The sequence below is a fragment of the Drosophila ficusphila genome, unplaced genomic scaffold, assembly GCF_018152265.1.
Source record: "Drosophila ficusphila isolate 14025-0441.05 unplaced genomic scaffold, ASM1815226v1 contig_414, whole genome shotgun sequence".
NCBI classification, from domain to species: Eukaryota; Metazoa; Arthropoda; class Insecta; order Diptera; family Drosophilidae; genus Drosophila; species Drosophila ficusphila.
In genome coordinates, this window is record NW_025064328.1 from 9,680,751 (window position 1) to 9,707,325 (window position 26,575).

A 26,575-nucleotide genomic window follows, 5' to 3' on the forward strand; every position below is an offset into this window, starting at 1 on the left:
AGCCTGTACTTCTTTTATTCATGCTGTCCAAAACGAGGTGACTCATTACTTAAGGAAAAATGGTACCAAACCACTTAACGAACCAGTAATTAGTCCAAGGGTCGAGTTGGCCAATATGTTGAGATGATAATAGTCCCAAGGCACCAGTAAACACATAGAAATGCTTTCAAAGCTCCCTTACGTCAAAAGAGCATTGCGAAATACATAAAACTAAACTCATCGATATACATCAAAGGCTAAGAGATGTGTGGGCTCCAAAGGTGTGTTAAAGTGCAGAGTCATCACAACAAGGCAAAGCTCTCTTAGTAAAGAGAACCAACCGGCGGCTATATAAACCCTCAGGTTTTGACTTTGAACTAACAGTAAACTCGCCAGTTTCGAAACAGCAGCGACATGGGAAAACTTACGCTTTACGGAATCGATGGAAGTCCTCCAGTTCGCTCGGTGCTCCTCACCCTGCACGCCCTGGGTATAGATTTCGACTACAAGATCGTCAATCTGCTGGAGAAGGAGCAACTGAAGCCGGAGTTCCTCAAGATGAATCCCCTGCACACCGTGCCCACTCTGGATGATAATGGTTTCTATCTGTACGACAGCCATGCCATCAATTCTTATTTGGTGAGCAAGTACGGCAGAAACGATAGCCTGTATCCCAAGGATCTTAAGAAGCGGGCCATTGTTGACCAGAGATTGCACTACGACTCCAGTGTGGTAACCTCCACCGGAAGGGCCATTACCTTCCCGCTCTTCTGGCAGAACCAGTCGGAGATTCCCAAGTCCAGGATCAACGATCTGGAGGATGTGTACAAGACCCTCGATCTTTTCCTGGAAAACGGAGATTATTTGGCTGGCGACACCCTCACCATTGCCGATTTCCACGTGACCGCCGCCCTTACTGGGTTTTTGGTCTTCCTCCCAGTGGATGCCACAAAGTATCCTAGGCTAGCCGCCTGGGTTAAGCGTATTAAGGCTCTTCCCTACTACGAGGAGGCCAACGGTTCTCGAGCGGCCCAGATCATCGAGTTCATCAAGAGCAAGAACTTCACTATTGTTTAGAACCTGTTAAAAACTCAAAAGAAATTGTTAAAAAATATATTTATTGAACACAACACACGTGACTTTCGTACAACATATTCGTAAATGCTTTACTATCAGTCGGAACTTGTTTGTTGATAAGAAAAACTATACGAATCTTATCAAAGCTGATAGGGCATTATAATATGGGACAAACAAGCTTATCATGTCAAATTAAAGATGGTTTGTCAAAGATATGTTTATTGATAAGAACTTTTAGAGATAAAATTAAAATACACGTTAATTGTTTAAAAAAATTAAATCCAATTTTTTTTCATTGTGCTCACTCATTTTCAGTTTGTTTACCCTTTTCACAGCACGAGAAAATTTGTAAAATGTTTTAAGAGATAATTTATTTAATTAAAGGTTTCTCTTATCAAAAAATTAAAGTAAATTTGTTTGGCTGAAGTATTGTTCTCTAGAACTTACAAAAGTATCCTTTATATTATACAAGTTTGCCATACAAATTTTGTTTTAAAAGACCTTTGAGTTATGGGTCAAGGTTAGTTAATGATTAATCAATATGCCTTGATTACTAAAGAAAGTATAAGCAAACATCTACGAATAATTATCCCATGTTTATAAAAAATCGGCAAGTGTACGAGGTAAGAGCTTTAGCCGGAGAAAAAACTGACATCAAAAAAAGCTCTCTTACTTCAGAGGCCCCAACCACCTGTTCGTTCGAAGTAGGGTTGTTGATAATATATCAAAATATCAATATATCGATATTTTCTTTTTAAAATGATATATTTATATCGTAATTTTTTGTTTGCCTAAATATCGGAAAATCGATATATTTTTTTGATATTTTTTGATATTTTTGTCTTGGTTACTTTGTATTCCAAAGCGACTTCAAGTGAACGAATTTAAGCGCAAAATAATATTTTCGCAAAATGCGCGCAAAAGAAGGAATGTACATATGTGATATGTGTGCGTATGGCCAGATTTCGTTGTCTATGTGTGCATATGTAACTTACGCACATACCACCGAAATTTGGCGCCAAACGCGCACACACACGTTGTATATATATTAATTAGTTTTCATTCTTAGCTGTCCACGAACTTTGAAGGTATTATGACAATAACGGAGACTTTCAAGAATGCTGAAGTAAGGATTGTTAATAACAAAAAAACGGTGCAAAATTTTCACTTTCCGCCAACGGATTTCGAAGTCCGGACCGCACTTGTAAACAATTACCGAAACTTATTGTCTTTTTATTGTGGGCAGGAAATTTTTTTATTTAACACAAAAAATATCAAAAATATCAAATATATCGATATTTTTCGGTGATATTTAGAAATATTATTATCATATTATTTGATAAAAAAAATATCATCGATACGATATTTTTAAAATTTTCGACAACCCTAGTTCGAAGAGTAAAAAATATAGGTTGATGTCATCGAATTTGACTGACTTTTCAGTCACCGCAGGTGTGGGGAATTCTCTTAACTAAAGAGAGCTGCCCGCCTATAAAAACCGCAGAGCATTAGAACACTTTATCGAGTAAAGAGCTCAACCCTAAAGAAGAAAAATCAAGTAAAACATAGGAAAATGAGAAAACTCATTCTATACGGATTCGACGCAAGTCCTCCAGTTCGGTCGGTTCTCCTAACCCTGAACGCCTTGGATATTCCTTTCGAGTATAAAATAGTAAACTTGGTCAGCGGCGATCATCTAAAACCGGAATATCTCAAGATTAATCCACTGCACACAGTTCCCACTTTGGAGGACGAAGGATTCTATATCAGCGATAGCCATGCCATTAATGCCTATCTGGTGAGCAAGTACGGCAAGGACGATTCCCTGTATCCCAAGGATCTCCAAAAGCGAGCCATCGTTGACCAGAGATTGTACTACGATTCCAGTGTGTTAATTAGTACAGCTCGAGCTCTCTTTGCTCCTTTGAGGGAAGGTAAAACTGAGATCCCTAAGGCCAAGTTCGATGCCCTGGAAAAGGTCTACCGGACCCTTGACTTATTCCTGGAAAGCAACGACTATCTGGCCGGAAAGAATTTAACCATCGCCGATTTCCACACCACTGCTGTCCTATCCACTGCTGTACTTTTCCTTGATGTGGATGCCGCAAAGTATCCAAAGTTGGTGGATTGGATACTGCGCATGAAAAAGTTGCCATACTTCGAGGAAGCCAACGGATCCAGGATGTCACAGGTCGCCGACTGGCTCAAGAGCAAGAAGTACACGATTGTTTAAAACTATTATATATTTTAGGGCGTACTTTCCTAACAAATAAAAATAACTTTTAACTGGAAAATATGATTTCCCATGAGAGATTTACTTCTTTTAGCCAAAAAAAAAAAATATTTTTAAAATATTTTAAATAGCTGCTTTAAAACAAAATGCATATATGTACTTCAATTGCAAAGTAACCGTTAATAATTTTAATTAAAAAAAAATATATCGTTGATTATTCGAAGTAGGTATTTTTAAACTATATGTATTACGTTTAAAACAAAGTGAACTTGAGATGTATACAACTTTTCCCATGTAATGTTTACAAAAAGCCACTCCAGCTTTGGGGAATGGTAGAGTACTTTGGACTGGAGCTCCACCCAGGATCGGATTCCCAGTTACTAAGAAGTAGCGAGGGATGCACTGAATTTGCACGCACCCAAAGCCCTAAAAAGGTATAAATAATCCGAAAAGCCTTTGATTTAATATCATTTCGCTGATACAACTGATTGAGCTTGCATCATGTCGGGTATTGTGTTGTACGGATTGGACATTAGTCCGCCAGTGAGGTCCTGCCAGTTGACTCTGCGGGCCCTGAAGTTGGAGTACGAGTTCAAGGAGGTGGATCTCCTGGCGGGGGAACATCGCAAGGAAGAGTTCCTGCAGAAGAATCCCCAGCACACCATTCCGCTGCTGGATGACAACGGAGTTTTCATCTGGGATTCGCATGCCATTGTTTGCTATTTGGTGGGCAAGTATGGCTCCCCTGACGACGATCTGTATCCCAAGGATCTGGTGAAGCGGGCTCATGTGGATCAGCGGCTGTATTTCGATGCCAGTGCTTTGTTTATGGCTCTTCGTAATATATGTGCTCCTTATTTCTACAACAATGTTACGGAGATTTCGCGAGAGAAGGCGGATAATGTGCGGGATGGTTATGGTCACCTGGAGACCTTCTTGGGGGACAAACCCTATATTACTGGGGACACCCTGACCATTGCGGATTTCTGCTGTGCTGCCACAGCGTCATCTTTGCCAGCTCTTATCCCGCTGGAGGCGGAGAAGTATCCGAAGGTCATCGCCTGGCTGGAGCGCCTCCAGGAGCTCCCCTACTACGAGGAGGCCAATGGGGCGGGGGCCAAGAAGTACGTGGACCTGCTGAAGGGTCAGCTGACCCTGCTGTAAGCTCCTTTTCCCACAATTACCCGGTGCGTGGCGACATCAATTTTTAATTCCCCAGCTAATTAAAAAAGTTGTTTGTCATTAGCTACACTCGAAGAAAAATAAAGGCAGTCGATAATACAATGAAAATAAACACTATAAATTTGAGCAGTGGTTTTAAATTATTTTCTTAAATTTATTAAAATTTTGTTTGCTACATGATCATTTTTAAACCAATCACAAATTAGGCAGCTTAAACATGTAAATTCCGTTTGGGTTTTGTCATTTGAAGAGGTTATTGAGTTTTATTTTTCTTATTTTAAAATTCATTTTTTTTATTTGAGTTTTAAATTTAAAATCAACCCATTAATCAAATGGAGTATATTCGAAGTATGGTATAATTTCAAATCAGAGTTTTAATAAAATAATTCACTTATCGTTGATTTTTCGAAGTAGGTATTTTTTAATCCATATATCATATATATTTCCAAAATAATATAATAAAAATTGTTTATGGTTTTCCGTTTAAAATATTGTGAACTTGAGATGAAGACTACTTTTCCTGTTCATAATAAAGTTTACAAAAAGCCCTCTCACTCCACGTTCTTTTCATGATAAAACCACTGAACATTGCGGACTTTGGGGAATGGGAGAGCACTTAGCACCACCCAGGATCGGATTCCAAGTTCTTAAGAAGTAGCGAGTGATGTACTTAATTTGCAGTGCAAATGATTGCGATCGAACTGAATCCAAGCAGCATTCTAGAACATTCATTGCTGCTCACAAAAAGCGTTCGGTCGAATAAAATCATTCGGGTTGAAACTGAATGTTCGTTTTGAGCACGATCGCCTACGATCATACATTTTTGTTGTAGCAGTGTTTTGAATCACAAAAAACCCGAGCCATGATCGGGTATAATTGAAAAAAATAGTGATCGTTGCAGCGCTCTGATTTGCGGCCATCCGAAGCCCTAAAAAGGTATAAATAGCCCGTAAAGCCCTAGATTAGGTATCATTTCGCTGATACAACTGATTGAGCTTGGACCATGTCGGGTATTGTGCTGTACGGATTGGACATTAGTCCGCCAGTGAGGTCCTGTCAGTTGACTCTGCGGGCCCTGAAGTTGGAGTACGAGTTCAAGGAGGTGGATCTCCTGGCGGGGGAACATCGCAAGGAAGAGTTCCTGCAGAAGAATCCCCAGCACACCATTCCACTGCTGGATGACAACGGAGTTTTCATCTGGGATTCGCATGCCATTGTTTGCTATTTGGTGGGCAAGTATGGCTCCCCTGACGACGATCTGTATCCCAAGGATCTGGTGAAGCGGGCTCATGTGGATCAGCGACTGTACTTCGAGGCCAGTGCACTGTTCATGGCTCTCCGTAATATCTCAGCGCCTTATTTCTATCACAATGTCAGGGAGTTTTCGCAAGAGAAGGCGGATAATGTCCGTGATGGTTATGGTCACCTGGAAACCTTCTTGGGGGACAATCCCTATATTACTGGGGACACCCTGACCATTGCGGACTTCTGCTGTGCTGCCACAGTCTCATCCCTTCCAGCTGTTGTTCCGCTGGAGGCTGAGAAGTATCCGAAAATCACCGCCTGGCTGAAGCGCCTCCAGGAGCTCCCCTACTACGAGGAGGCCAATGGGGCGGGGGCCAAGAAGTACGTGGACCTGCTGAAGGGTCAGCTGACCCTGCTGTAAGCCCTTTTTTCCCACAATTACCGGGTGCGTGGCGGCATCAATTTATTATCATCATAATTAAAAAAGTTGTTTGTTATTAACTACACTCGAAGAAAAATAAAGGCCTTCGACAATGCATAGAAAATAAACACAATAAATTGGAGCAGTGGTTTTAAATTAGTTTCTTAAATTTATAAGAATTTTCTTTGCTACTATAACAATTTTAATTTTTAGCTTGAAAATGCTTTTTGTGTTTTGTTATTACTTTGTAGTTGATATTTTAAAGATAAACATAAATATGTTTTAGTTTTAATTTCATTCTTTAAAGTTAAATTCAAAACTAATTTAATATTCGAATGGAGTATAATCGAAGTATGTTTAAATATCTACCCAATGTATTTGTTAAATACTAAATACTTAATATTTAATTACATTTACATTTCCCACATTTAAGTCCAACTAGTTTCCCCAACCAAAGTGCAAGTAATTCAATTTTAAACAATTTGTCCTGAGGCTTTAAGGGTTTTTCTGGTATTCCGAGTGGAGTGGGCGTAGTTAATTAAAAAATCAGTTGCAGGCTGAAGGTTCCCATGCCCCATAATCTATAAAATAGTCCTGGCATAGCACTCGACATTTACTTGTCAATCCGCTGGAGAATGGGTAAGATCTCGCTTTACGGCCTGGACGCCAGTCCACCAACTCGGGCCTGTCTGCTCACCCTGAAGGCACTGGATCTGCCCTTCGAGTACGTGTTCGTCAACCTGTTCGAGAAGGAGAACTTCAGCGAGGAGTACTCGAAGAAGAATCCGCAGCACACGGTGCCACTTCTGCAGGACGACGATGCCTGCATCTGGGACTCGCACGCCATCATGGCCTATTTGGTGGAGAAGTATGCCTCCTCTGATGAGTTGTATCCCAAGGATCTGCTGCAGCGAGCCAAAGTGGACCAACTGATGCACTTTGAGTCGGGAGTCGTTTTCGAGGCTGCTTTGAGGAGACTCACTCGTCCGGTTCTCTTCAACGGAGAGTCCACCTTGCCACGGAATCAGGTTGATCACATCAACCAGATCTACGACTTTCTGGAGACCTTTCTCGATGACCACGATTACTTGGCCGGTGACCATCTGACCATCGCTGACTTCAGTATTGTGTCGACCATCACCTCGATTGGGGTTTTCCTGGAGATGGATCCGGCCAGGTATCCCAGGATTGCCGCCTGGCTGGAGAGGCTCAAGGAGTTGCCCTACTACGAGGAGGCCAACGGCAACGGAGCCACCCAGTATGTGGACCTTTTGAGGTCCAAGAATTTCACCATCGTTCCCTAAAGAAAAAGGGAACTCCCAGAACGTTCCAGTTGCACTAGTTGGCTTTATAATTTTGAGGAGTCCTCGTTTGTTACTAGTTATATTAGATTCATTTACTTAAAAAGTATTTGGTTTAAGATTTTTAAAGTCGTTATAATTTGTAAATAAAATGTTTACTATTGGCAAAAAAAAGCAATTAAAATATTTTACCGAAATGTAGAATTTATTTTTCGTCCAAATAATTATAGCATTCTGTGTAGTTTTTTTGCGGTTAATTTTGGTTCTTTTGAATGCTAAACTTATTAATAAATAAAAAACTTTGTTTTATAAATTAAAATTTAGAAATCAATAAATCAGTGCACACCCTTAAAATTATTGTTTTAACTAAACTAAAGTAAAACAAAAAACCCAATACCACCGAAAGCTATAAAAAACTATATCTTTCTAAATCAAACTTATATAGCATGTTTTTCTATACGTGCACGTGATCATTAAAAGCACCATGACAAGACTTAAGTATCAGATAACAATATAGTGTACATTACAAATGATAAGAAAAACTATATACTCATTATAGACGGTCAGCAACCATATTCAATAACAATTTTAAAACAATAAGCATGACTTTTAATATATCATCCCTTCGAGGTCCGCAACTTGTTTACTTATTTCCCGGCAAACAAACTTGATAAGCTGTTATCAACAGTCGGCCAAGAATTATCTGTGTGACTCAAATGTTGCTCCAAGGTTGTTTAACTATAGAGCTTTTAAACAACTCTGATAAAGGTTCGACGAACTTTTTGACCATATCACATTATTGCACAACAGCTTATAAAGAATTTTGCTTGAAAACAAATAGAAATTAAAAAACTAGGCCCCTCTCGAGTACATGTAATATTATTAGTGAGAACACTTCAACATTATAAATTCAATAACATTGGTTCATTGTTTTTAAACTCTGATTGACAACATAATAATAAACAATTAAGTGATTAAGCTACGATTATAAAAAAAAAAGTCTACAAGTCAATATTTTAGTTAATAGAAAAAGTCAACAAATATCAGGTGTATCGTCTACTAAAAAAGAGTGAACCGCATATTTGAGTGTAAGTTTTCTTATCAGTTTTAAGAGAATTTCACCATAGAAACATGTTTGTGTGTATACATTTTTTCATCAAACATTTCGAGATCTATCCATTCGTTCACCTCTGTCAGCATGACTTTTAGTTTTTAGCTCTCTACTGATTGTCTCTATTTATATAGAGTATAATACTTGTTGGGTGACAAACAAACTTGATAAGCAGTTATCAAATAGACTCTATTAATAGAGCTCTATTTAATAGAGCTATGAATGTCTATGATTCACTGAGTGCTATGTGATGCTCTTTTGAAAAGCTTTTTTTACCGGTTTCATAATCAGATCTTAGATGTTGGGATAGGTTGATAATATCAAGTGGTATAAAATACCAAAAAAAAGTTCGTTTGATTCGATTATTTTAAAAAATATTATATAATATTTTAACTCTAAAGCTTCGATATTGTTAAACATTCATGCGTTGATTGTCATTAAGCAATTCGTTACAATACTAAATCTTAAAAATTAATTTTAATTCACTATATTACATATATAGCTTCTTTAAAAATTAGGCAATATTAAAGAAGTACTATATCGTAAGCTTTATCGTTCTAAGCAACGTATTTAAACTAGGGCAAATCTTGTTACTTGTGAGTTGTGATAAGTTGAGTTCTTACTCCAAGGGTATTAAATCTTCGGTTTGGATAAGCTAGCTTTCTTTCTTGTTACTTACATATCAGGCCATAAAGCGGATACTGTTTGCATGTAAAAATCAAACAAAAACGTGCTAGGTTCCATCTGAAAAGTTAGCAACGAAGAAAAATCTCTCTTAAACACGCTCTTTTAAAAATCCGAAAGTCTTATAAACAAGCAGACTGTCCGATTTCCCCGATCAGTTGTGAAAAAGACCCCAAGGCGACAAGATGGTTAAGTTGACTTTGTATGGCTTGGATCCCAGTCCACCTGTTCGTGCGGTGAAACTCACTTTGGCCGCTCTGAATCTGCCATACGAATATGTAAACGTAAACCTCTTGGCGAGGGAACACCTTTCATCTGAATACCTGGAGAAGAACCCGCAGCACACGGTGCCCACTTTGGATGACGATGGCAACTTCATCTGGGATTCGCACGCAATCATTGCCTATCTGGTGTCCAAGTATGGAGATACCGATGCCCTGTATCCAAAGGATCCTCTCCAGCGAGCTAAAATTGATCAGCGATTACACTTCGAGAGCGGAGTAGTGTTTGCCAATTCACTCAGACCCATTTCCAAGGCGGTTCTCTTCCTTGGCCAGACTACACTTCCCAAGGAGCGTTACGATGCCGTCATCGAAGTCTACGACTTTGTGGAGACCTTCCTGAAGGGACAGGAATACATCGCAGGAAATCAACTGACCATTGCTGATTTCAGTATCGTCTCAACTGTGACTTCTCTAGTGGCTTTCGTGGACATCGATCCAGTCAAATATCCCGGAATTACCGCTTGGATCAAAAAGCTGGAGAAACTGCCTTACTACGAGGAAGCCAATGGAAAGGGTACGCGCCAGTTGGTTGCCATTTTCAAATCCAAGAATTTTACTTTTGAAACCTAAGTTTTACGTTGAAATTGACAATTTTAAAATACATACCGATAAAACAATCTATATAATGGCGTTTTCATTTAATTTAAATCTCTTACCTACTGGAATAATAATATTCAGTGAAAACTGCATAACCTAAGTAGCATATTACCCTTTATTATTAATAAAAAAAAACTTTTTCTTTAAAAAAAAAATATTTTCACTAAAATTATAGAAGAGAAAGAAAACTTTCATCGAGTCGTGCTGTAAAACTGGTTATTCTTATTATTTTTGAGAATTCAATATAATACTGAAAAACAAGTTATTTGCTTCAAACCATTCAACCAATTTCTTTTTCAAAGCAAGTTATGTAACTCACCTTTATAGATAAAAAACATAAGCGACAGCATGATTTTGAATAGTATAAATAATCATATCATATTTAAACAATTTTAAATAAATAATTAGTAAAAAAATGATTTTTAATAATATATCAATTCAACAACATTAAGTTAAATAAATGGGTTTTTTCACATCTATCTATGTATAACATTTATAAGTTGGTTAATATTAAACCAATTTCTTAATTCAACATAGGTACTACAGCTTTTAAATTGGTTTCAAAAATGTTTTGGTAAAATGTTACAAAATATGTTTCGAATTTAAGCAGAACGTTCTGGATATTTGTTTGAAGATCTCTAGTAGTATTTATTGTGGTGAAATAAATGGTTTCAAACAAGCAAGTAATAATGACTGTAGAAAGAGAACAATGATATATACCAGGTGTTTTCCTGGTCAAATAATTCTCTTAATAAGTCTCTTAAAAACAATCCAATAAATACAAGGTTTTTGCTGTCTGCATTACTAGTCATAGGAGACACTCCAAAGCGACAAGATGGGCAAGTTAGTTTTATATGGTTTCGAAGGAAGTCCGCCAGTTCGAACCGCCAAACTGACTTTGGCTGCCTTGGGAGTGCCCTATGAATTCGTGGAAGTGAACACCATCAATAGGGAGAACCTCTCAGAAGAGTTTCGGAAGAAGAATCCCCAGCACACGGTGCCCACGTTGGATGACGATGGCCACTTCATCTGGGACTCACATGCAATCAGTGCCTATTTGGTATCCAAGTATGGAAAGGACGACAGCCTCTACCCAAAAGACCTCCTCCAGCGGGCTGTTGTGGATCAGCGATTGCACTTCGAATCCGGAGTGGTCTATGCAAATGCACTAATAAGCATAACTAAGCCACTATTCCTACATGGAAGGAAAAACATTCCAAAAGAGCGCTACGATGCGATCATAGAGGTGTACGACTTTGTGGAAACCTTCCTTGCTGGAAACAACTACATTGCTGGTGACCAGCTGACCATTGCTGACTTTAGTATCATCTCGAGTGTGAGTTCCTTGCAGACCTTTGTGGAACTGGACACGGCGAAATACCCAAAGGTCACTGCCTGGATCAAAAGACTGGAACAGCTCCCCTATTACGAGGAGGCGAACGGCCAAGGATCCCGACTTTTCGAGTTCCACGTTAAAAAGACTAATTTCTCATTCTTACAATAATTAACTGGAATAAGTGTTTTGTTTTTGTATTGTTTTTATTCGACTATTTCACTATTATTTTTAAATAACAAACGCTTTGAAAAGCCGAAGAGAAAACCTAATTATCAGCAGTTTTCTTATCTTCCGCTCTCTTTCCGTATCAAAATCCTATATATACTCGGTTTCTCTGCTCTGTACGATCAGTTATAAAACTAATTTCACCTCAACAAGATGACAAAATTGGTGCTGTATGGTTTGGATGCAAGTCCGCCAGTTCGTACCGTGAAATTGACTTTGGCTGCTTTGGAACTGCCCTACGAATTCGTGGAGGTGAACACTCGGGCCAAGGAGAACCTCTCCGAGGAGTTTCTGAAGAAGAACCCCCAGCACACGGTGCCCACCTTGGAGGACGACGGACACTACATATGGGACTCCCACGCGATCATTGCCTATCTGGTGTCGAAATACGGCAAGAATGACAGCCTCTACCCGAAGGATCTCCTCCAGCGAGCTGTGGTGGATCAGCGTTTGCATTTCGAGTCCGGAGTGATGTTTGCCAATGGCCTTAGGAGCATAGTCAGGCCACTTTTTGCCGGCAAAACAGATTTTTCCAAAGAGCGTTACGATGCGATCATAGAGGTCTATGACTTTCTAGAGACCTTTCTTGCTGGCAACGAATACATTGCTGGATCCCAGCTGACCATTGCTGACTTTAGCATCGTCTCGACTACGACCTCCTTGGATTCCTTGGTAAAGTTGGACTCAGCCAAATACCCCAAGGTCAGTGCCTGGATCAAGCGACTTCAGAAACTTCCCTACTACGAGGAAGCCAACGGCAAAGGAGCCAAAATCTTGGAGGGCTTCATCAAGAATATTGACTTCGAATTCGTATCATAGAACATTTCTTAATTTTCTCCTGCGAACTATTAACTTCTACTAACTAGAAATTAAAATATAAATAATAAATTCTAAAATCATATTACAATAACTTAACAGTTGTGAAAATAAACCTAATTTAAATTTTAATCCATTAAAACAAATATTCAAAATATTGTAAGCAAAGGTAAAATTATAAAGAACTTTTTTATTACCAACAATCAAGAAAATCTATATTAACAAATAAATATACGATTTTGAAAGAGAACCACTTCTCAACTCTTTTTTAATCTCTTTCGTTGTGAACGGTCTCTTAAGCATTCTCTTTCAAAATCCAATAAATATTTTGGCTCATCGCCCCGAACGTTCAGTTATAGAGGAAACCTCTTAGATGCAAAATGTCCAAGTTGATTCTGTATGGAACGGAGGCAAGTCCTCCGGTTCGGGCTGTCAAACTGACCTTGGCCGCCCTTGCGGTTCCTTACGAATACGTAAAAATAAACACCCTGGCCAAGGAGACTCTTTCCCCGGAGTTCCTGAAGAAGAATCCCCAGCACACGGTGCCCACCCTGGAGGACAATGGCCACTTCATCTGGGACTCGCATGCAATCAGTGCCTATCTGGTGTCCAAGTACGGCAAGAGCGACAGCCTCTATCCGAAGGATCTTCTTCAACGGGCTGTGGTGGATCAGCGATTGCACTTCGAATCCGGAGTGGTTTTTATGTACGGACTGAGAAGCATCACAAAGCCACTTTTCGCCTCTGGCCAGACTACAATCCCCAAGGAACGTTACGATGTCGTCAAAGAAATCTACGACTTCGTGGAGACCTTCCTCAACGGGCACGATTATATTGCTGGAAATCAGTTGACAATTGCGGATTTTAGTCTCCTCACATCGATTACCGCGCTAGCGGTATTTGTAAAAATCGATCCGATTAAGTATTTCAAAATCACAGAATGGCATAAGACGCTAGAAGAACTTCCTTACTTCGAGGAGGCAAATGGCAAAGGTGCCCGAGAGTTGGTCACCCTTCTAGAGAAGTTTAATTTTACCTTCTCATCTTAGTGATTTTCTCACTTTTAAAAAAATAATCAAAATACATTATAAAGCATGTGCAAAGATTTTATACCTGCTACTCGTAGAGTGAAAGGGTATACTTAATTTGTTAAATTGCATTTTAATCAAAAAAAAAAACGGTTTATTATTGATTTTTGCAAGCACCATAGAATCTTTAAAATATCAACATCAATATGGAATTTTCCACTTAAAATAATAGATATGATAAGAATTTTAATATTACTATCTGACATTTATAAAATGGAAGAAGCTATTTTCCACCAAAAAAAAAAAAAACGATACATGAATCAGAAACCTAATTTAATTGTCCAGATACCAGTTTTTTTTTAAATAACATTTTTGATATTTAACATTCCCAAAATGAAAAAAACAAAATGAAAAATGTCGTAACCAAGTATCAGAAAAAGATATGATAAGGCATATACTATAATCAAAACACCTGACAACTTTTTGAGGGCTTTAGTTCAACAAGTTGATTAAAGCCAATGAATTGTCTATCAAAATCTGTTACTTTATCAAAGACTACTGACGATTTTGGATTTTGGAGATATGCATTAAGCAATAAAAGTTACTCAAATCAATATAAAACTAATTGCCTCTGCTAGCATATATGAAAAAGCTTTGAATTACCAAGTGAGGTGTAAAAACATATGGAATCAGTTGAATCGATCGTGAACAGCGATAGGTGAAGCTTGTTTAGTTTCTAATCGGCAGCCGGAGCAAGCGGTCTACTTAAAACAATGGGAAAATTAGTACTGTACGGTGTGGAGCCAAGTCCGCCGGTGCGGGCATGCAAACTGACCTTGGATGCCCTGGGTCTACAGTACGAGTACAAGCTGGTGAACCTGCTGGCGGGGGGAAAACAAATCAAAGGAGTACACCCTGAAGAATCCACAGCACACGGTGCCCATGCTGGAGGACGATGGCAAGTACATTTGGGAAAGCCATGCCATTTGCGCCTACCTGGTTAGGCGATATGCCAAGGATGATGCCCTGTATCCCAAGGATTACTTCAAGCGCGCTCTTGTCGATCAGCGACTGCACTTTGAGTCGGGCGTGTTGTTCCAGGGCTGCATCCGGAATATTGCCGCTCCCTTGTTCTACAAAAACGAAACGGAGGTTCCGCGCTCCAAGATCGAAGCCATCTACGAGGCATACGACTTTCTGGAGGTGTTCATCGGAAATCAGCCGTATCTGTGTGGAACCGCCATTACCATCGCCGACTACAGTATGGTTTCATCGGTGTCCAGCCTGGTGGGCTTGGCTCCCATCGAAGACAAGCGCTATCCCAAGCTGAGCGGCTGGTTAGACAGGATGTCCAAACAGCCAAACTACCAATCGCTCAACGGCAACGGCGCTCAAATGTTGATCGACATGTTCAGCTCGAAAATCACGAAGATTGTGTGACTTTGTACCCAAGCTTTAATGTTATTAATGAGATTGTTTGTAGTTACGTAACAATAAAGCTTCTATTTGTTTACACTTTACAAAAAATATTCTCAATGTAAACATCAAGTGTTGGTTCCGTTTTCGACACAAATATCACATCTTAAGGATAAAACTGGTGTAAGAATAGTTAATGCAAACATCTAGGCACTTATTCGAAGGTTTGGATTTATAAAACAAATATTGCACACATATTGCCTGATGGTCTCCTCTCTATACCGCTCGATACCGTCACACATTGGACGTTGTGCGTCTTTCAAACGTCGGTATTGCTAGCCTTCCCAATACGCTTCCTCCCACAAGCATGACCATCGAGAGGCTGCTCCGAATGCATCGTTTTCGTTATGGAATCGTTGCTAATGAGTCCCATCCACTGACTAGCTGTTCGTCTTGCGCTTCTCCAGTGCCTTCCAAACCAGTTTCATGCGATGCACGCAATCGCGATGCTGGGACTCCCACAGCAGCGTAGTGAGTCGTCCGACGGTGGCCACCCCGTTCTCCGAGCTTCGAACCCATTGAAGCAGCAGCTGGTAAATCACCTGAAGAGGCAAAGAATGTGTTAATTTACCGGTTTCAGTCATTTTTTCAAAGTTTTTTAAAATTAAAATCAGGAACATTGGTATGATAATAATATTGATTACGATTATGATAGGTACTAAAGGTTCGCCTAAGTGAACCCCAATAAAACGTAGATGTAATTTTCGTATCTGCCAGACTGCAATCTAATCTTCCCTATACATGTAATCTTGTATTTAACGGCGGTAGTATCAGTAATTCAAGACCTTAATAACAAAAAAATAAAAACCATTTAACTAAGATAGTTTTAAGTATGTAGGTTAAATTAAGGCTTACCTCAACATTATAGCTTTTAAACCAACCTTTGAAAGGCAAAAGGCTGTACTTTAAGGTCTTTCCATTTATGATTGAGATTTTATGTCAACTTTACAAACTAGCTTAAAAATTTCTAAACAGAAGGATTTAAGAGTGATAGCGACATTTTAGTAATGAGAGTTAGAATCTGAATTTTAACTAATGAGTCACATATGTATTTTATACTTTACTATACGAATTTCTTACAAAAAAGCTTTAGCAAGTTATTTATGAGTTTTAAAGAGATTTATACAGTTATAACAGAATATCGCTTAAACAAAATAATTAAAAAAATTATTTTCAAGCTGCAACTTATTAATTTCAGAATCTCGAGTCTCACCTCTTTGATATTTCCATGCATTTGATGATCGATGATTGCCTGATCAATTTGCCCTTCTGATTGTCCGAGATCCCGCATCACCTGCTTCCAGCCTTCGCCTAAGTGGGTGGACACAGCATCAAGCAGGCGTACATCGGGCTCCTCCTGCGACTGCATCATGGCCACAATGCTAACTGTTTTACGGGCGATATTGGACCGAGGCTTGCCGTCCGGCGAAGCGAGCGCCTCCTCCGTGGCACTCGTGCTGCCCTTTCGGGAACTACACGCACTCAAGTTCTGATTGAAGTTGTAAACAGAGCCGAAATGCAGATTGTTGGCATTCGAGAAGTTCATAACCACCTGTTGCTGGGCGCTGTGAACATTCATTGTGTTGTTGGTTTGGGTGTTGCTTAGGGCTCCCGGAATATTGGCGGACTGAACAACATCCATGGAATTGTAGTTGGGATCGCTGAGCTCGCGGAGTACTGATTCAGTAAGATCCGCCGATGCAGTGGGAGTTCCGTTAGAAACGGACAGAGCCAGGGCTCCGCTGTTATTGTTATCTGGTTCACTGTCGTCTACGGGCGCTGCATCCTTTTCAAGGCACCCTTCTTCTTCCTGACTCTGTGGCTCCTTCCCGCCAAAGATTGTAGGCAACATGTTCCTGAGCTTCGACATGCTGTCTTTCTGATAATTTACCGCGATGAATGTGCTTTTGTCTCCGGAAATTCCACAGATTGGGGAGTTTTCTTTGTGATTATTAGCGATTCGGTGGTGGCAGCCCAAGGATGGAACTGACTATCGATAATCCCGCCGATAGTGGCGCCAGGCTAATCGAATGTTTTTTAATTGCCGTTATAAAAAATAGTTTTGATTGTAAGAATAAAATGGCTTGTTTTGCTTTTTAAAACATTATTATAGTTCTAGAATTTGAAACTTTTAAAAAAATTGTACATATATTTAAAATACATTTTGAATTAACTACCAAGATACAAAACCTTCTAGTCCTATTCAAAGCGGATAATATGTAATGCCTTGTTACCCTGTAAATAATTTTACACTTAAGCAGAAATTTAATTTTGAAATTTATGAAAGTAAAAAAAGGTACGACCAGCTTTACACTGAAAAACTATTTAAAGTTGTAACTTGTTTTATTATACTAAATATGTATCTGGTCTAGAATGCGTGTTATATTAAAAAAAAAAAAAAAGTTTTTGTTTATCCCCAAAAGCCGGCATCGGTATTTCCATCAACCACCGATAGTTCTTTGATAGTTCTTTGCAAACCGCGGCAACCCTACGTCTGCAGCGGCTATCGACCATCTCTATTTGCCACGTTCGCTCATGTTCATTCACATTTTACTTGGAGTCGGTAACGTTGAGTTCCGCGTCCGTGTGTTCTGCAATTTCAATAGAAAGTCTGGGTGTGAATTTGACGGTTTAAAGTGCGAAAACTCAACTGCCATTTGGCCGATCGCCGTGCGGCTTTATTGCAGCCGGAATTGCATAAGTTACGGCGGGCGGAAGAGTGCACGGAATTTACAGTTATAAAGGGCCGGCAGTGACGGGGCGGCGACGGCAGAGCGGAAAAGAAGCAGCAAATGCAGCAGCAGCGGAAAGAAAATACGAATTCGGGCCGCTAATTTTCCTAAAATTTGTGTCCGCTTGGCGAAAAACAACGTGTTTTTCAATGGTTGATAATACTCACGGGCGGCGCACTCGCGCTCACACACACAGTCACCAAAGGCGGCGACGTCGTTCACACATACACTAAGGGGCCGTAAAATCCCTGCATATGTGTGTGCGTGCATATATAAGCATATTTGTCCGATTGGAAGGCGCGCGTGCTGTTTTTTTTTTAACTTTCTTACTTTCCGGGGGCGGCGGAGAAGTGAAGGCCCCGCCCTGTGCCGGAAAAGAGGATCCACACAACCTTTCACCTGGCAAACATACGGCACTGATTTCCGCATTTCCATACTCTCATACACACCACACACATACATACGCCCACGCGCTGCTCCACTTTGCTGCCGCCGCTGCCACAAAAACAATTGTCCAATAAGTGGCCCGCATATGTTGCCCTCTCTTCACCCTTCGCTCGCTTCTATGATAAATAACCGACTTTCTATTGGGGATGTGCAGAATGCAGAATGACCGACGAATTGCAGTGTAGGGCATCCTGGCGATGCCAACGATCTTCTGCATCCACTAATTGCATTAATTCCAACCAATTGTTTTTCGGGTTTTCCAGCAGACACCCAAGTTATCAAACTGGATTTGGTCAAAGGAGAGTAAACTAGGCCGGATTTTTTGGATTTTACAGTACCGTAAGTTGAACAACCTACAATCTAGGGTTAATTTGCATAGTTTAACATTTTACACAAGTGTTTTTACCAAAAAAAAAAAAAAGCCCAAGTTAACGGTTCCATGCCTAAAACTGCCTACGTTGAGGTTTTCTTTTTGATTTTTTGGATCTTTGTATCGAAATTACAAAAACAAGAATCCATCCGATATGTGCATACCAATTTTGTATATTTTTTTGTAAGCTGAACTTTAGCGCATTGTTTTTGTGCTTTGTCTTCATTTGTCGACGTCAGCGTCGCTGCAGGCGTCACATACGAACGTATGTCTGATGGTATTTGCTATGTAGGTATGTTGCTTGTTTTCGTTTTTTACCTGTGCCTTCTCGAAAGGTGCCAACACACATACAACCATATGCCCGAAGAAAAAGAGCGACACAGAAATGTGCAGGCACACACACATACACAATAGCACTCGATCGTTTTGTTGTAGTTGCCGGCTATCATCCGGTTTTATATGGAGCTGCTCCCCTGCTCCGTTAAGTTACTTCGTCAAGCTCTCGCTCTCTCCCTATCTCGCTCTCCCGCTCTTGCCTCTTCTTTTGACACATTTTTCATGCCCACCCACAAGGGCGTAGGCAGGGGAAATTTGGGGGTCAAACTCCTCTGAGGTAGAATGGTTAAATATACCAGTTATTGTTGAAATGTTATGAACGCTAAAAAATATATTTACGCCACGAAATCTGTTTCTATTAGTTTTGTTCTAGGTACTCCAAAACTGTACTCGAATTTTATTTCGGTTTTGAAACATAAAGGGTTTTCTCTATTTTAATTACTTTTAATTTGTTTAGTTCTTCTTGTATCTAAAAATCGCTATCAAATAGTTTCACCATGATTTGTATTTCTCAGTTAATAAATCCCCTTTTGAAATCCCCTGCATCTGTCTCTGCTTACACACACATTGACAGTGGCAATAGAGGCAGCCATATCTTTGTTGTTCTTTCGGTGGAGAGGAAAAATGTAGGCTACGAAAACTCGTTGGGCATTGATTGAGAAAACAGCATTGGTCGAACAAGTGCATGGTCTCTTCTCCTTCTTGTCCGCTAAGATCTTCCTCTCTGGTTCTCTTTCGCCTGTCCCCAACCTTTCACCCGATCGAAATCCGATTACTGATAGCAGTTTTTATTTCTGGACCTGCACATATTGTATTGCCACCGTGTATGTGGCGAACCCCGATATCTTGGGGGCGATCGGACGATGGGGCTTATCAGCCAGTGCGGCCGATAGCTATCACTCGACTCAGGAATCTGCCTGCGTGGCCCACTGCCGCGACCACTTATCACCAGCGAAAAGCGGAGCCGGGGCACTCATCTCGCCGATCCAAGCACTACGTGGCCTTAGTTTCGGGCTCTCGTGCTGAAAGTCCGTCTGGAAACCGAATCTATTTCGGTTTATCAGCGTCAGAAAATCCATTTGACGCACCCCCTTCGGACACGCACTGCAGACAGTAGCGGCCCACGAAATTAGGTTTCCTAAATTTGTTATGCTTTCCACCAATCCGGGCAATCAAACCAAAAACGGAAAGAAATTTAATGTTCAGCTGGTTAATAAGTATTATAAAATATTAATGAAATTACTTAAATAGGTAATAATTTTTATTGTACTTTCATTAATTTTTAGAAAGTAATGATTAAGAAGGGCATACAAGTTTACTTTTTTAAGCCTTAGCACAGTTAATTGGGAAATATCTCTTTTTAATTTGTTATCTATTTGAAGCAATAAACGTGGCTTACTAGGTGTTTTTATCGGTATTTAATCTTTCATGGTTTATATACATATTTTGAACTACTCATATTCTTTAAATTGTTTTTAGTAGAGCAAATAAGTTTTTATTAAACTTACCTTACTAACGTCACGCAGCATATCCAATGAATATTAGTACTAATATGTTGACTGTGACCATGCAGCCACTATTAACGTCTGTAGTTTCTTATCAGCTAATGGCAGCCACATGCGGGTCTTCGGGGGTCGCACTTATCAACTTCCAGTGAGTTTGGTAGGTTTGTGGGCGATCGACAACAGGAAGAGATTTAAACCGTAGTAGAACCGGCGGCATGAAATCTGTGTTTGCCGAAAAAAGTCATTTTAACTATGTAGTTCCGTCATGATTTTTAGTCACTAACAGCTGGCTTTGTCGCCGGCTGATAAACAGGGTTCTTTGATAGGTCCCCTAGGTTGTAATAGTTTTGCAAACTGTTTGATAAGATATCTCAAACTCTCTCTTTTAAGTGTACTGTAAACGACTTGGAACGAAAAAGGACTCTTCTCTTTTTTTAAGTAATGCAAGCAGCAGCAGTGATGGAGGAAACTAACAACGGTGAGTGTTTCACGATTAAGTATCCGATCATAACTAATTAATTCGTAATCCAAAATTATTTTGCAGCAACTACCATCGAGCAGCCCATCGCCCTCATCAATGGCCAAGAGCAGGTGTCCAACGAGCAGCAACCATCCTCGCCCACTTCGGTGGCCACGCCCACTAGCACCACTAGCGGCGGCACTGGTAACGCCACTCCCGCCTTCAGTTACGACGACCTGTTCCCGGCTCTGCCGGCCAACACCTCGGCGCCGTCGCAATCCGGAGCTTCCAGCTCGACGTTAGCCCGTGTGACGAGCTCCCAGAAGACGCAGGTAAGGTCAAAAAAGTGTTGCATTAGTGTAATAATTAATTAAATGTCAAAAATTAACTTCAAAACTTAAAGAGATATAAACGAATCCCCAGAGTTTTTATCAAGTTGTAGCTTTTATAGTGTTAACTTTTTAATTAATCCGATTTACCCCTCAGGTTTTGCATGTTCCCTGCGAGGAGCGCAAGTCCACGGAGTCGGAGTTCGGCGAAGGCGAGTCGAAGAGGATTTGCCAGCAGATCACTAAGGAGACGGGCGCCCAGATCGAGATTGTGAGCGGCAAGAACCAGTCGCTTACTTTCCTGATCAAGGGCAAGCAGAGCGAGCTGCTCGACGCTCGTCGCAAGATCCTGATGGGCTTCTCGACGCAGGCCAGCAGGCAGGTGACCGTTCCGCGGGAGCACTACCGCGTCATCCTCGGCAAGGGTGGTCAGCGGCTGCGTGATCTGGAGCGCCTCACTTCCACGCGCATCAACATCCCCAGCCAGGGCGACGAGAGCGAGTTCATCACCATTGCCGGCACCAAGGAGGGTATTGCTCAGGCCGAGCAGGAGATCCGCCAGCTGTCCGCCGAGCAGTACAAGAAGTCGTCGGACCGCACCACCGTGCCCAAGATCTACCATCCGTTCATCGTGGGTCCCTACAGCGAGAACCTTAACAAGCTGCAGGAGGAGACGGGCGCCAAGATCAACGTGCCGCCGCAGCAGGTGCAAAAGGATGAGATTATCATCTCCGGCGAGAAGGATGCCGTCGCAGCCGCCAAGGCCAAGGTGGAGGCCATCTATAAGGAGATGGAGAAGAAGTGCTCGACGGTCAGTGTAGAGGTGCCCAAGCCGCAGCACCGCTACGTCATCGGACCCAAGGGCTCCACCATCGCTGAGATCCTGCAGTTGACCGGTGTGTCCGTGGAGATGCCGCCCAACGACTCCACCTCGGAGACAATCACTCTGCGTGGACCCCAGGTGGCCTTGGGAAATGCCTTAACTGTTGTCTACCAAAAGGCCAACTCGGTAAAATCGGTGGAAATCAATGCGCCACACTGGATCCACAAGTACGTGATCGGTCGCAAGGGTGCCAACATGAAGCAACTGGAGGAGGACTGCCCCAACGTGAACGTAAACTGCCTGGAGGATAAGATTAAGCTGGAGGGCGATCCCGAGAACGTGGACCGTGCTGTCACCTACCTGACCGATATCATCAAGAACTACGAGGATAACTTTACGTTCGAAGTGATGACGGTGAATCCTTCTTACTACAAGCACATCATTGGCAAGGCTGGCGCCAATGTGAACCGCCTCAAGGATGAGCTGAAGGTGAACATCAACATCGAAGAGCGAGAGGGCCAGAACAACATCCGCATTGAGGGACCCAAGGAGGGTGTGCGGCAGGCGCAGCTTGAATTACAAGAAAAAATCGACAAACTGGAAAATGAAAAATCGAAGGATGTGATCATTGACCGTCGTCTCCACCGTTCCATCATCGGTGCCAAGGGCGAGAAGATTCGTGAGGTGAAGGACCGCTATCGTCAGGTGACGATTACGATACCCACACCGCAGGAGAACACCGACATCGTTAAGTTGCGTGGCCCCAAGGAGGATGTGGACAAGTGCCACAAGGATCTGCTGAAGCTGGTGAAGGAGATCCAGGAGTCGTCGCACATCATCGAGGTGCCCATCTTCAAGCAGTTCCACAAGTTCGTCATCGGCAAGGGTGGCGCCAACATCAAGAAGATCCGCGATGAGACCCAGACCAAGATCGATCTCCCAGCTGAGGGTGATACCAACGAGGTGATCGTTATAACCGGCAAGAAGGAGAACGTGCTGGAGGCCAAGGAACGCATCCAGAAGATCCAGAACGAACTCTCCGACATTGTCACCGAGGAGGTGCAGATCCCGCCCAAGTACTACAACTCCATCATCGGCACTGGCGGCAAGCTCATCTCCTCGATTATGGAGGAGTGCGGTGGCGTGTCCATCAAGTTCCCCAACAGCGACTCCAAGAGCGATAAGGTTTGTATAATAAAATTCCTTTGAACTTATTAAAGTACGCTGGTTCTCTGGTTTAATTATGCCTATTTTTCCTTAAGGTCACCATTCGTGGTCCCAAGGACGACGTGGAGAAGGCCAAGGGTCAGCTGCTGGAGCTGGCCAATGAAAGGCAGCTGGCTTCCTTTACCGCCGAGGTGCGCGCCAAGCAGCAGCATCACAAGTTCCTGATCGGCAAGAACGGCGCCTCGATCCGCAAGATCCGTGATGCCACTGGTGCCCGCATCATCTTCCCCTCGAACGAGGACACCGACAAGGAGGTTATCACCATCATCGGCAAGGAGGACAGCGTGAAGAAGGCCCGCGAGCAGCTAGAGGCAATCATCAAGGAGTGCGACGAGGTCACCGAGGGCGAGGTGACCGTCGATCCCAAGCACCACAAGCACTTCGTCGCCAAGCGCGGCTTCATCCTGCACCGCATTTCCGAGGAATGTGGTGGCGTGATGATCTCCTTCCCTCGTGCCGGCACCAATTCCGACAAGGTGACGATCAAGGGCGCCAAGGATTGCATCGAAGCGGCTCGCCAGCGCATTGAGGAGATTGTCGCTGATCTGGAAGCCCAGACCACAATTGAAGTGGTGATCCCGCAGCGCCAGCATCGCACCATCATGGGCGCCAGGGGCTTTAAGGTTCAGCAGGTGACATCCGAGTTCGATGTGCAGATCAAGTTCCCCGATCGTGATGCCACCGAACCCGTTGAGGGTCTGACCAATGGAGGTAGCGGCCAGAACGGAGGCGAGGAGGGCCAGGATGGCCAGCAGGAGGCGGAAGTGGAGCCAGTGCGTCAGTGCGATGTAATCCGCATCACCGGCAGGATTGAGAAGTGTGAAGCCGCCAAGCAGGCTCTGCTCGATCTCATTCCCATCGAGGAGGAGCTGACGGTGCCTTTCGATCTTCACCGCACCATCATTGGACCGCGCGGTGCTAATGTGCGCCAGTTCATGTCCAAGCACGATGTGCACGTGGAGCTGCCGCCCAGCGAGCTCAAGTCGGATGTGATCAAGGTCTCCGGAACGCCCGCCCATGTGGCCGAGGCCCGCGAGGCGTTGGAGAAGATGATCGAGGACTATGAGGCCGATCGGGCCGATCGTGAGCTGCGCTCCTTTGTTCTCCAGATCGACGTGGAACCGGAGTACCACTCAAAGCTCATTGGTCGCCATGGCGCTGTGATCAACAAGTTGCGCGCCGATCACGACGTCAACATTTCGCTGCCGAAGCGCGACGATCCCAATCAGCGCATCATCTCCATTACCGGCTACCAGGCCAAGGCCGAAGCAGCGCGCGATGCCATCCTGGAGATTGTGGGCGACCTCCAGACCCTCCACCGCGAGGTTATCGAGATCGATACACGCATCCACTCCCACATCATTGGCCATCGCGGACGCACTATTCGCAAGATCATCGAAGATTACAAGGTGGGTTTTTTTTTTAGCAAGTTCAATATCTTGTACTATATCCTAAAACCTAGCCTAGTTCCCTGTCTAAAACACCTTATTATTATTTCTTAACAGGTCGACGTCAAGTTCCCCTCTTCCGACGATGCTCAAAGCAACCCTAATGCCGTAACCATCATTGGCAAGGAGGAGGATGTTGAAAACGCCAAGGACCTGCTGCTAAGCATGGCCGAGGACTACGAGCGTGACTTCTTGGAGAACTTGCCGGCATCGCCGCAACCGCAGACGGTTGGTGCCTTCCTTTCTGGATCGGGATCTGGATCCGGCGCTGGAGGTGCCAGCGAGAACGGCTTTGTTATCAAGGACGCGCCGTGGGAGAAGCAGAAGCAGGCCAAGAACCTGACTGCGCCCAACACTCAGTCGCAGGAGGACTTCCCGCACTTCGCTGCTGGCGGGGCTCCGGTGGCCACCACGCCCATCACTTCTGTGTGGGGCCCCAAAAACTAAGAGGCACGGGCCAAGTGTCCCGATCGCCATCAGTAGCAGCAATACTACACGTCGGGGTGCGCCGGGGATCGGAGCTGGAGGTGGAGAATCGGGCAGTGAGCGGCAGAGCAGCAGTGGCAGTCGTGCGGACGTCTCTTTAGTCGAAAACTAGTGTCAAAAACAAAAACAAAAACGGTATAGGTTGTCTCCCAGGAGCTTTTCTACAACGCAAATTGTGCAGGTTAATTGAAAATCAAGAATGACGAAACAAGCAACTATTTTTGTATGATTTGATACAGGATCAATTAAACACACAAAAATCCCCACACACCTCACAACGACACTTACACGATCACACATATGAAATTGCATTTATACAACATATATAGAATACAAGAATCGAAACAGACAATGGACTCACGCCCCCAGTTCCGTTCCCCGATGTGTTGGCTAAGCCCCGGCCACTTTATACATAAAACACTTAATTGCCAATTTCTTTTTATATAACCATTCTTCATTGCAACACATAATATTCTAATTAGTTGAAGCTCCCTAAAAGTAAGCAGAAAGTTCAGTAAATGGTTTGTTAATTGAAATGAAACTGACTAGCGAAACACGTTCAAGAACGAAAATAATTGTAAGCATAAAATGTTAATTATTTACATTTACCCTCGCTGCTCCCAATCTAATTTTTATCGCCCCCGTTTTGATTATACCATACTCAGATCTTTCGTTTTCGGAATTTCCATTTCCCCTTTTCCCAATTAAGTGATTATTATGATTTATGCGAAAGTAAATGTTAAATGAACGTTGATTGTATTGTAAAAACGTTTCTTACGTTGCGGGGCAAGAGTGGAAGTGGAAACGGCGATTTATTTGAACAGCAAATATACACCTTACTTATACATTAATTTACTATACTTTCCGCACGTCTGCTCCTGCTCCCAAATCCTCTAGCGTTGTCCTTTTTAAACACACACACACAGCCATGATACCGATACCGAAACACAAAAACACACCACACAAACCCTAATCACATTTCAAAATGAGTACCAACATTTTAATTTTGTGCAATCCCTTTGATTTATATTAAATTGTTTTCGACTTATGTTTTCCACTTAACAAACTTCGTATGCGTCGCGGTGTTAGAATATCTGAGAAAGATTTGGAACTCTTCTCGTACTTTGTACGCGTATCGGGTGATGGTTTTTCAGTTATCTCGACTCTGCACCGCGCAATATCTGACAGTTGAAACACAAAGTATGAGAAAAATTTTTAATTTTTTACTATTACTATTCAATAAAAACAAAAACCATATAAAACAAATAAAAAACGTAAACAAATCGTATCTTTTTTTGCAAAGTTTTTCTTGTTTAACTTTTCTTTTGTATTTGTCTTTGGATTGCTTCTGTTTCAAAACAAGTATATGATAACACCAAGAATAACAGACCTGATATTGTAAATTTTTAAAAGTATA

At 42.2% G+C, this 26,575-nt stretch overlaps 12 protein-coding genes across 12 annotated transcripts; 11 read left to right on the forward strand and 1 right to left on the reverse strand.

Annotated features, from left to right (window-relative positions):
* Positions 1–374: 374 nt before the first annotated feature.
* LOC108086297 (glutathione S-transferase 1-like) lies at positions 375–1,109 on the forward strand. The gene has a single exon (XM_017183189.2). The coding sequence runs from the start codon at positions 394–396 to the stop codon at positions 1,054–1,056; it is 663 nt and encodes a 220-aa protein (XP_017038678.1). The 5' UTR covers positions 375–393; the 3' UTR covers positions 1,057–1,109.
* Positions 1,110–2,518: 1,409 nt separating this feature from the next.
* On the forward strand, positions 2,519–3,342 carry LOC108086303 (glutathione S-transferase 1-like). The gene has a single exon (XM_017183195.1). It carries the CDS (start codon positions 2,630–2,632, stop codon positions 3,287–3,289), a length of 660 nt encoding a protein of 219 aa, XP_017038684.1. The 5' UTR covers positions 2,519–2,629; the 3' UTR covers positions 3,290–3,342.
* Positions 3,343–3,777: 435 nt separating this feature from the next.
* Positions 3,778–4,597, forward strand: LOC108086302 (glutathione S-transferase 1). Its single transcript, XM_017183193.2, has one exon. It carries the CDS (start codon positions 3,791–3,793, stop codon positions 4,451–4,453), a length of 663 nt encoding a protein of 220 aa, XP_017038682.1. The 5' UTR covers positions 3,778–3,790; the 3' UTR covers positions 4,454–4,597.
* An 836-nt stretch (positions 4,598–5,433) lies between these two features.
* On the forward strand, positions 5,434–6,279 carry LOC108086301 (glutathione S-transferase 1-like). Its single transcript, XM_017183192.2, has one exon. The coding sequence runs from the start codon at positions 5,475–5,477 to the stop codon at positions 6,135–6,137; it is 663 nt and encodes a 220-aa protein (XP_017038681.1). The 5' UTR covers positions 5,434–5,474; the 3' UTR covers positions 6,138–6,279.
* Positions 6,280–6,407: 128 nt separating this feature from the next.
* LOC108086298 (glutathione S-transferase 1) lies at positions 6,408–7,651 on the forward strand. Its single transcript, XM_017183190.2, has one exon. The coding sequence runs from the start codon at positions 6,773–6,775 to the stop codon at positions 7,439–7,441; it is 669 nt and encodes a 222-aa protein (XP_017038679.1). The 5' UTR covers positions 6,408–6,772; the 3' UTR covers positions 7,442–7,651.
* Positions 7,652–9,365: 1,714 nt separating this feature from the next.
* LOC108086300 (glutathione S-transferase 1-like) lies at positions 9,366–10,138 on the forward strand. The gene has a single exon (XM_017183191.1). The coding sequence runs from the start codon at positions 9,419–9,421 to the stop codon at positions 10,085–10,087; it is 669 nt and encodes a 222-aa protein (XP_017038680.1). The 5' UTR covers positions 9,366–9,418; the 3' UTR covers positions 10,088–10,138.
* A 794-nt stretch (positions 10,139–10,932) lies between these two features.
* Positions 10,933–11,719, forward strand: LOC108086310 (glutathione S-transferase 1-like). Its single transcript, XM_017183211.1, has one exon. The coding sequence runs from the start codon at positions 10,950–10,952 to the stop codon at positions 11,616–11,618; it is 669 nt and encodes a 222-aa protein (XP_017038700.1). The 5' UTR covers positions 10,933–10,949; the 3' UTR covers positions 11,619–11,719.
* LOC108086313 (glutathione S-transferase 1-like) lies at positions 11,703–12,741 on the forward strand. Its single transcript, XM_017183214.2, has one exon. It carries the CDS (start codon positions 11,829–11,831, stop codon positions 12,492–12,494), a length of 666 nt encoding a protein of 221 aa, XP_017038703.1. The 5' UTR covers positions 11,703–11,828; the 3' UTR covers positions 12,495–12,741.
* An 84-nt stretch (positions 12,742–12,825) lies between these two features.
* LOC108086311 (glutathione S-transferase 1-like) lies at positions 12,826–14,113 on the forward strand. The gene has a single exon (XM_017183212.2). It carries the CDS (start codon positions 12,872–12,874, stop codon positions 13,538–13,540), a length of 669 nt encoding a protein of 222 aa, XP_017038701.1. The 5' UTR covers positions 12,826–12,871; the 3' UTR covers positions 13,541–14,113.
* Positions 14,114–14,209: 96 nt separating this feature from the next.
* Positions 14,210–15,039, forward strand: LOC108086312 (glutathione S-transferase 1). The gene is given in 2 exon segments (XM_017183213.2): positions 14,210–14,406; positions 14,408–15,039. Coding segments are annotated over 2 exon segments (666 nt in total). The 5' UTR covers positions 14,210–14,292; the 3' UTR covers positions 14,960–15,039.
* LOC108086309 (protein immune deficiency) lies at positions 15,003–16,983 on the reverse strand. The gene is made up of 2 exons (XM_017183210.2): positions 16,209–16,983; positions 15,003–15,537 (listed from the first exon to the last, which is right to left on the reverse strand). The coding sequence occupies exons 1-2, from the start codon at positions 16,863–16,865 to the stop codon at positions 15,376–15,378; spliced, it is 819 nt and encodes a 272-aa protein (XP_017038699.1). The 5' UTR covers positions 16,866–16,983; the 3' UTR covers positions 15,003–15,375.
* A 519-nt stretch (positions 16,984–17,502) lies between these two features.
* On the forward strand, positions 17,503–26,446 carry LOC108086305 (vigilin). Its single transcript, XM_017183197.1, has 7 exons — positions 17,503–17,558; positions 18,438–18,513; positions 20,776–20,863; positions 20,930–21,177; positions 21,332–23,182; positions 23,260–24,633; positions 24,730–26,446. Exons 3-7 carry the CDS (start codon positions 20,827–20,829, stop codon positions 25,117–25,119), a joined length of 3,900 nt encoding a protein of 1,299 aa, XP_017038686.1. The 5' UTR covers positions 17,503–17,558; positions 18,438–18,513; positions 20,776–20,826; the 3' UTR covers positions 25,120–26,446.
* The last annotated feature ends 129 nt before the right edge of the window (positions 26,447–26,575 follow it).